Consider the following 9,751-nt stretch of genomic DNA (forward strand, 5'->3'; position numbering starts at 1 on the left):
TTGGCCAGCAACTCGTCCTTCTTCCTTTGACACTCCTTGTTTTCCTTCTGCTGTCTCTCCCAGATCATATTCTGATTGTGGACATCAGTAGACTGATGAATTTTCTCCATCATCTCTTCTAATTCCTCCTCACACTTTTCGCAGTCCTCGATGACCATGATTTTCTCTTGAACTTGGTAGTCTAGTCTCTCTTTCTGTTTCATCAGCTCCCTGTCTCTCATTTGCTTGAGCTGGTAATTTCTGAGAGACTGGGCACGAAGCTTTTTCTGAGGGTCCTCCTGCTGAGCCTGCCTGTGATATTCATCCAATCGGGGCTGCATCATTTCATTATGCTTCTGTTCTCCTTGTTTCCTTTTCTTCAAGACCATTAACTCAACAACGGTTATGTCAGTGTATGCCCTGGGGGCTTCAGTTTTGTCGTCCAAAACCTGGACATTATGCTCTGTCTTTTCAAACATTCTCATGTCACCATATTGCTGCCTTTGTTCTGCCATACATCCCACCTCCATTGCAGCAAGCTGCCCCATCATTGTGTCTTCCTGCTGCAACTTCTGGGCCTGACACTCTATAGTCTTTTGTCTAGGGTGGTACAGAGTACCACTTTCTGCTCCTGTCTGTCTTTCCATTTGTTGTTCTTATGTATCACCTAATATGTGATGAAATGTTGTGTCTGTTGATGGTTAGACTTCTATATCTTGCCTGCGATTCAACTTTGTGTGTCTGAGTGTACTGAGGCAAGATAAGCAACCTGTGACGTCATCGTTGCCTTTGATCTTGGGCCTTTGTTCTGCGTCATCATGTGACGTCACGCTTGTTGTGGCGGAGTGGGTGGCAGGAATCTGCAGCTTGCATCACAACAAACGGAACGAAGTGATTTTCTGCAATAATAAGTAAGTAATAACTTTTTTGTTCTGTTGTTAACGGTTGTTCAAATGGATCAAAGCGAGAAACCGTGAGGAGCTTTTATCGAATACCAAAAGCTGGGTGAAAGATGCAAGAAACTGACCGAAAAACGCCTGAAAAATTGCTTGTTAAGCCTCTGGTCTGAGGAGCCGAGTCGGATAATGGTGGAAATGTGTAACATTAACCATTGTTTTAAATCTATGGTGATAGATTTAAAGTAACAGGTACAAGTAACACGGCTAACACTTAAATCGGCGTTATCAGTTTCATATAGCGTAAACGTATCCCGCCTTAATATTCCTCTACGTGAAACGCGTTGTACTGGTTATAATCACTGCTACCCAGTCGATGTACAAATATTTGCCGAATGGCAGGAACTTTACACCGCCTCTGGCATTTGCTTTTAATGTTATAGCGCACCCACAGACATTTTTTCTTTATTTTCTTTTCGGCATGCAAGACCGCCAGCACCACACACAGCGCTTCCGTCTGTTTGATTGACAGCTGCTTCGCCTGCCTCTCCGAAGAAAAACACTTTTTTGATAGTCAAAAGCACTCAAAAATAAATATGTGCAACCTAATAACAAAGATGAAAGTTGTGTAACTTGCCACTAACTGTGAACAAAGCTGTCCTGTCTTGTGTGCATCCATGAATCCACATTCTATCATCCACAGTGTATGATTGTGCTCATAGTAGTGCTGTCAATAGATTAAAATATTTAATCGCGATTAATCTCACGAATGTCATAGTTAACTCGCGATTAATCGCAAATTAATCGCACATTTTTATCTATTCTAAATGTCCCATTAATTATCATTTTAATACTGTTATCAACATGGAAAAGTCGATAGGCTTGCTTTGTGCAAATGGTTTTTTTTTTATTGAAAACAATGTGTAGTGTTATATTTCACACTAACATTCTCATTTTGAGCAGTCATTCACATTTGAATGAATCAAATCTCACACATTTTAACACTGTCAATAAACAGATGACAAAAAAATAAATACTTGGTTACAAAAAAAGCCCCTACAACAACCCTTTCTGAGGGATCAAAACAGGGTGATACAAAATAAAGTTACAAAGTGCACATCATTGTAAACTAGGACTCAGGCTATAGTGCAGTTAAACCATGGTTTAAACTTTCCTTTCGTAAGTTTCCTCTGAACATACAAGCAGTCAGACTATGATGCTCTTCTGTTTATTCACCACGGGCTTATCAACGCAGCCTCTTATTTCTCTCCAGAAAGAATGAACATTATTTGGATATGACTGCAGTAAGCTTGTTTTTAGTTGCGGTATCCATATGCCTCTGTCAAAACTTTTTGAAACTAAACTTTCTATTCAGAATCTCGTTCGCATCCATTTCGGCGTTTCGCGCTTGACATCCGCCTACACCTTCACAGCTAGCGAGCAGGCGAGACCAAAACATGCGTGGGGCGTGCCCATTGTTTTGTCTCCGGTTTACGATCGAACCCTGTAGTTTGTAACGTTACTAGCAGTGGCCACAGCTTATAAAAAACCCCATGTTCACTAGGTCACAAAGAACGTTAATAGCGCGATAAAAGAAAAAAGAAAAAAAAGACGCCGATAAAATTGTTTTGCGTTAACGCCTTAATAACGCGATATTTTTGACAGCACTAGTTCATAGTAGTCTATGCTCTGCATGTGCGCATGTGTTTTTACATGCTTTATTTGTGAATGAAATTGAATCTCTCTTGGCATCAACTTAATGAAAGCTATGAAAGTTGTGTTTTGGTAGCAGAGGTTGTCACAGCAGGGGCCAAAGGACCCTATGGTGCCTGCACAAACATGGAAGCACACAGGTCATTGCTCAGTGGTAGTAATCTGAGCAGAGACCAGGCTGTAGTGATAGCAGTCTGTGTTTGTGTTACATAACGAACAGCCATCAAGCAAGTGACAATAATAGTCCTGTAGTATATAGTACCGAGGGAATAGAAAGAGTATATGAGTGTACAGACAGAGGAGGAGGGTGTTGAGGCCATGGGAGCTGGAGAAGAGGTCTGACCTGCAGCTGGCACTAAGTAGGAAACAGAGCTGGCATGCAGACAGCAAAGTACAGGATGGTGTGTTTTGCAAGGCAAAGATTCAGCTGTTAGCTGTGTCAGTCTGTGATGGCATGTAGGCTATAATATGCACTTGGCAAAGAGATGCAAGGCGCTTTTGGTTTTATGACAAGAGAGTGGAAGGTGAGGGGAAAGTTGGTCTGATGATGATAAAAATAACATGAAAATCTTGAAGATGTTCTTCACTGTGGACTCAAGGTGAGAGGATGTTAATGCAGAAATGTAATGGATTTAATATATTTCCAACTCTATTATAATGCCTCCTGCAGACTTAGACAGAAATGAAGGGCAGCAAGGCAAGAAAGGACAGTGATATTAGACAAATAAAGGGTCAAGTGGCGTGCTTAAGTGCACTGCATAATCCCAGTAAGATTCAGGGATCATGGGTACAGCTTGTTGGCCTATTCCGATCATTCCAGCATACCTGTTGATTAAATGAGGAATCCTACACTGTGGGGGGAATTCAGTGACTCAGACTAACTGAGGGGTGAGAAAGAGAGAGAGACATGGAAAGAGAAGGGGGAGGGTTGTGTGTGTGCGTATTAGGGCAGAAGTGAGTGACAGCTGAGGAGAGGAGAGGCAGGAGAGAGACAGGTTAATGTAGTCAGGCTGACTGACAGATTGGAAATGGAGGGATATTAACACTGCTGCATAGTGGAAGAGAGGGGGGTGGAGAGAGGGAGAGGCTTGACATGCCTTGTAGCTGCTTCACGCGTATTTGCCAGCATAATAGAGAGGCAGCGAGCGAGAGAGAGAGAGAGTTGGCACAAGAGTAGGAAAAGAGAGGGAGAGAGTTCAGTATCCTGGGGAGAAGCATACAGTTAATATCCAGGTCTCCAGTAAACATCTATGAGCCTCCTCTATAAAATTTCTGTGCTACTGCATGGGACTCCGGAGCAAAGGCAAAAACATTAGCTGCAATTCCAGTGAAATTATCAGTCTATCTGAGGATATACTGTTGAGCTCCAGCACAGAACAGTAGCTAGTTGTAGTGGCAGCAACTTGTCAGGAGTGTAAGTCTGCAAAGAGCTGAGACAAAGTGAACAGAGATCAACCAACTGAACAGAAAATGACAGTAAGTATTGAACTTTATTCCTGTGAAGATGAATCCAGCAGCAACATGTTACATGCACACTTACATGTCAGTTTAATGAGTTGAGTGGCATTCATAAAATCCTCATATTGTGCTGCACACATAAATAATAGCAACAAAAACATGGATAAATGCAATTATTTCCTGTGCATGCAAATGGTTGGGGCTTTATATGTCATAGTAGAAATGCATTTTGTGGCTTTATACGATGAGATGACATGCAGGTATGGAACAAATGCACTGCCAGCTTTTTATTGCAAAATTTCTCTGAGGCTGCAAATGTTTAACAAGACAATTTCAGTGAGAGGATTTTCAGCTTGTAACACTGAGCACTGGTAGCGGACTACAAATTTGTTAATTATGTTAGCTCATGCAGAGCCCTTTTTATAAATCTCAAATCCACTTGTCGCTCTATACCAAGTGTCATTTACTAATAGGGGGTTAATAATCATCTCAGTTTACAGGGACATGGCAAATATCAGAATGCTCTTAATGCAACAGATATTTTATATGCATCTATGATGATTAATGTATCGGAACCACTAAATCACCAAATCAAAGTGTGAGCCACAGTGTGATAAATTACATTTATTTATTTCTAGCGTGAGTGGAACGAAGAGCAGCTGGAGAATCTACTTTAATAATGTGATAACCCAAACATGTGTTAACAACTGTGAATGACACCCAACTGAGATTTGAATTCAAGAACTTAACACTGGAGTGCTTTGAGTTTGAAACTGTGAAAAGGCATAGACGAATATGCACATATGACATTATATCGTTCTATTTTCCCATGTTACCACTTCTATTGTACATTTAATTTAATTTATTGTACATTTATATATGATATATTACTCATTATGATAGGGTTTCCTATAGAAGCATAATGTTTGCAATTTTCCTTCCAATTTTTTACTCACAAATGAAACTTTTTGTCATTCTGTGAGTTCTTTCAATGTTTGAAAAGCTGTTGTTCTGGAGGAAGAAACTGGAACCTACTGGTGCATCTATAAACCAGCATCTGTCTATGCACCATTGATCTTGAAGCAGCCCATCATCAGCTCTATTTTAAAAAGAGCGGTCTTAGCAACATCTGTGCCAAGTAGAGCTCTCGGACTGGTTGAAACCTGTGGTCTTATTTTTGGCTGCACATCAGATCCATTTGTTTGTCAAGCAGAAAGTCATAACTAAGATCCATCTAATTTTTTTTTAACCTCCTGGCATGGCATAACTCAGAAATAAATCTTAAGTGTCATATGGCACCATTTGAGTTTTCATCACCATCAGAGATTTATTGGAAAACATCAACCATGACAGTCTTTCACGGTCATTTTTAGGGTCATAATCTTTTATTTCTGGCTTTGTATCCAAATCCAAACCAGGAACAATGAAAACTATTACTTAATAACATTTATGGTGGTTAATTAATATTTTCAGCAGTGACAACTGGTGTTATTTAATCACTGTTAAATCGGTTGCCCACTAAGCTCAGTTATGCAACATATGGAAGGTCAAAAGTGAAAATATCATCCTCCTACAGTCGCTTTCTCTTTTGCGTTAAGCCGTGTGTGGTAACTGTTCACAGCCCTCCTAATTTGCTGGGGTATGTGTTGGGGGATCTACTTCAAACGAAGTCATCAAGGATGTGATTTCACAAACAGCTTTGAATGACACTGAATGGCAGTGGCAAATAAGCCCTGATAAGACATCACATAGATGTTGCAAGTTAATCCCATTTATAGGACAATGGAAATTATGCCAGATCTGGAGAAAGTAAACATCACACAACATGTTCGGCTGATTTCTCTCAGATGCATGCAGGGTTAGCGCGTGGATGGTAGGGTATGCGTGAAAAGAAATGGATCAACTTTCAGTAAATAACAAAACCCCCTCATGAGAGTTAGTAACATAACATTATAGCAACTAATGAGATACGTGAGATTTAAAGTTACAAGGTCCTTTTTAAAGTAGCAGGTTCAGGTAACACGTCAACATATTTGGCCTGAGATTCAGACTTCATTCTATGAAGTTATCTATCACTGACATCAACACATGCCGATCAAGCTGCAGATCTCCTTTCAATTGACGCAACTGAACCAATCATCATCTGTAGGCATCATGCAGTGACACTGAATGTGGATTTATGTGTGTGTGTGTGTGTGTGTGTGTGTGTGTGTGTGTGTGCGTGCGTGCGTGTGTGTTTGTGTGTGTGTGTGTGTGTGTGTGTGTGTGTGTGTGCGTGCGTGCACGTGTGAACAGGCTGCAGCAGCTCAGGAACTTGACGAGCGATGTTTCCTGTCGGCGCAGTCCATGCCCACTCTGAAGGTATCCGAACACTTCCAGGTGGTAAAGCTCCTGGGAGAGGGATCCTACGGAAAGGTCATGTTAGCTGTACACAGAAAGAGAGGTTAGTCCAAGACTCAAGGTTAAAGGTCATGCCCGCCTGATACGGTTACATCTCAGTTTATAAGTCTGCAAGAGTGTGTACAATTGCCATTCAAATTTCCTAATGCTGATATACTTAATTGAGTTTTGATCATGATCTAAAACTCCTACAGCCTAATAGGAAACCTTTATCTCAGCCTCAAGTTTCTTTCTGCTGCAATGATGCAATAACATGAGGCCTTTTATTAACCTTTTGCACTTCTGTTGCTGTAATGAAGTGCTTAGGTACATTCTCCGAGATATAGTTGCCGCAACTGGGGTGTAGCAGCGTAACAGAGTCGCCCCAAAGGGGAAGTTATATTTGTTCACAGTGTCAGTGATGGACAACACTCACGTTCCACCAATGACGACGCGACGGCTTTTTTACAGCGTCTAACTAAAGCTGATTAGATGTTGCAGTGTTCAACACTTGCTGTCTTGCTTCATTCCCCTCAGGAACCCCCATGGCTCTGAAGTTTTTCCCTCGTCAGTCCACCTCGCTCACCTCTTTCCTGCGTGAATACAATCTTTCCCTTTCTTACTGCACCCATCCTTCTCTGACACGGGCCCTCGGCATCTTCTTTTCCACACCGTCCTACTATGTCTTTGCCCAACAAGCTGGTCTATATGGTGACCTCTACAGTGTGATAGTGTCAGAGGTCAGTTTGACTGATTTGTGGCTTGAAATCTGCCATTAATGTCCTGCATGGTATGTCCAGCCTAACATACTTTTTAAAACAAAATGCAGAATAGAGGGTGTTTCCTGTGGTTTCAGCAGGAGAAAAGCTTGCAGGAATGTCAGGTTGGGTGGCAATCTTGTGTCACAGAAATTACATTTACTTTGGAAAAGAAAAGCACTTCCACCCAGATTACAAGAAAACATTTTCAATTTATGTACCTTCCAAGATGCAAAATGCTGATATCAAACACATCTGCAAAATGTTTACTGACAGTGTGGCTTTGTCGTAGGGATTTCATGGAAAATGTAACTGCTGACCATGTGCTTTTGAGACATGCTTGATAAAGACTTCCAGCTTCTGTGCTTGTGTCACTGCCAGTAACACAGTAGAGTACTGATAAGCATAAGGACACCCTGCTCTCACTGAATGAAGGGGGAGTACGTGACGTAAGGCAGGGGTTTCCAAGAGCATCATCAACCATTTGGTGACGCAGATTTTGTTTGTCTTTAATGTAGCGTTCTAACCAGACTTCACCTAATTTTAATCTGTCATCTAATGTGAAATTTTGTACCAAGTTTGTTTTGTGCTGATCCAGACTGTCTTTCTGTTTCAGGTCGGGGTGGATGAAGAGTGTGTCCAGCGGGTGATGTCCCAGCTGAGCGGTGCGGTTACACATCTCCACTCCCTGGGCTTCGTCCACCGTGACATCAAACCTGAGAATATCTTCCTGTGTGACAGCTCCTGCCGCTGGGTCAAACTGTGTGACTTTGGCCTCGCCCGGGCCATCGGCTCCAGTGTTCGCGCTGTCTGGTACGAGTCTCCCTTCTGTACTCCGGAGGTGGAACCTGCCAAGGAGGCTGAGAAGGAGTGGGAGAGAAGGGTGTGTGATGGGACTGAAGAGGAGATGGAGGACATTTGGATAACAGTGGAGCCCTGTATTGACAGCTGGGCCCTTGGTGTACTCGTCTACTGCCTTTTAACTGGCTGCTTCCCCTGGGAGGAGAGCACCCACGATGACCGTGGCTACCGTAGATACAAGGAGTGGTTTAACAGTGAGGCTGAAAAGGAGGTGAAGACCAGCAGTGGTGGGTGGATCGATGAGGAGGAAACAGACAGTCACACAATCATGAAGGAGAACCAAAGGGACAACCCTCCTCCCTCACAGTTTGAGGGCCTCAGCCCACTAGTGATGTGTCTTTTCAAGGAGCTGCTCCACCCTGAGCCCAAACACAGGGGAAGCCCAGAGGAGATCCTGAGCTACCTGGGAGGGCCGTGGCTGATGGAGACGGAGAGAGAGGAGAAGAGGAAGGCAGAGGAGGCAGAGAAGGAGGCTAGAAAAATAAGAGAGGGAGGAGGAGGAGTAGCAGAGGAGCTGGTGAGGGAAGGAAGAGGGGAGAGATAAGCTTTGTCTCAATAAAATTGTTTCATGACAGTTTTTTAATGAATTGTATTGAAAAATGTATTTTTGTGTATAATTACAAACCTGATAGAAACATATACTTTATAAAGGTGCTGTATTTTCAGATTTTCTATAAATGTCCTTACTAAAGCTACCATTGTTGTATATATTCAAGTATATAGAGTATGTAGATAATACAAGAAAAGTCTGACATTTGAACCTTCAAGTTGTATTATTGTGCCTTTAAAAGTCTGTATCAGAATTATTGCCTGAATAAAATAAACTTCTTGTTTTTACCTGAGCTTCTCATGAGCTTCAGTTCAGTTCATAAGTTACACATATGTAAAGTCAAATTTATGTAAAAGGTGCAAAATCACATATTTCTTTCTTATTCTGCATTTAAGATAAACAGCCTTTTCTAATTCCACTTCAACATGAGACAGCAGGCAGTGTCTTCATGTCTAACTGTAAATCTAAAGCTGGGTAGTTGAAAAAGACCCAAACTCAGGACACTCAGGCAGGTTATTTTGACAAACAAAAAGCAAGTTTTAATATCCAGGACTGAATCCAGAAGAAACAAACAAGCAGGCAAATACTGCAGGAGCAGGCAGAGACAAGATCCAAAAAACAAATAACGAACTGCAAAGACAGATGCAGGAAACAAACGCAGGACAAGTGATCAGATGCAGACGACATGGTAACTGAAAGAGGGAAAACACACTGACTGAATACACCAGAGGGAAGACTAATGAGGGACAGGTGAAACTAATCTGCGATCACAAGGGCAGGGAAAGAGACAAAGCCAGGAAGTACAAAAAAATATGCCACATGAGGAGAACTAAATAACTAAAACTAAAACCCATAACCTCCACTGCTGTCACTATAAGGTCCCTCACAGCCTGACCTCAGTGTCAACAGAAAAGAAAATGCTAAACTCATTAAGGGTTTACGTTATTGGTAATGAGCTAACTTAAATATTCAATGTAATAAATAAACCAATTTTAAAATATAAGTAATTATGCATAAATAATAAAATAAAGAATTGAAAATTGATGAATAATAAGTGCCAACTTCTGAGAGCTTTATATGAGACTCTGGAAAAGTATACATATGGAAAGAAGTTTCATCTGACGTGGTAAAGCAACAGGTGCTGCAGAACACATGAA

The 9,751-nt window shown here is 41.6% G+C and overlaps 1 protein-coding gene across 1 annotated transcript; it reads left to right on the forward strand.

The window, feature by feature from the left end:
* The first annotated feature begins 3,676 nt into the window (after positions 1 to 3,676).
* sbk3 (SH3 domain binding kinase family, member 3) lies at positions 3,677 to 8,588 on the forward strand. Its single transcript, XM_070967192.1, has 4 exons — positions 3,677 to 4,064; positions 6,342 to 6,489; positions 6,963 to 7,165; positions 7,800 to 8,588. The coding sequence occupies exons 1-4, from the start codon at positions 4,059 to 4,061 to the stop codon at positions 8,586 to 8,588; spliced, it is 1,146 nt and encodes a 381-aa protein (XP_070823293.1). The 5' UTR covers positions 3,677 to 4,058.
* Positions 8,589 to 9,751: the final 1,163 nt, after the last annotated feature.

This window comes from Chaetodon trifascialis, chromosome 7 (genome assembly GCF_039877785.1).
Source record: "Chaetodon trifascialis isolate fChaTrf1 chromosome 7, fChaTrf1.hap1, whole genome shotgun sequence".
Taxonomy (NCBI): domain Eukaryota; kingdom Metazoa; phylum Chordata; class Actinopteri; order Chaetodontiformes; family Chaetodontidae; genus Chaetodon; species Chaetodon trifascialis.

Coding starts and splice junctions, on each gene's coding strand:
- sbk3 (XM_070967192.1), top strand. Junction 6,490..6,962: donor AGCTGTACACAGAAAGAGAG/GTTAGTCCAAGA, acceptor CATTCCCCTCAG/GAACCCCCATGGCTCTGAAG. Junction 7,166..7,799: donor ACAGTGTGATAGTGTCAGAG/GTCAGTTTGACT, acceptor TTTCTGTTTCAG/GTCGGGGTGGATGAAGAGTG.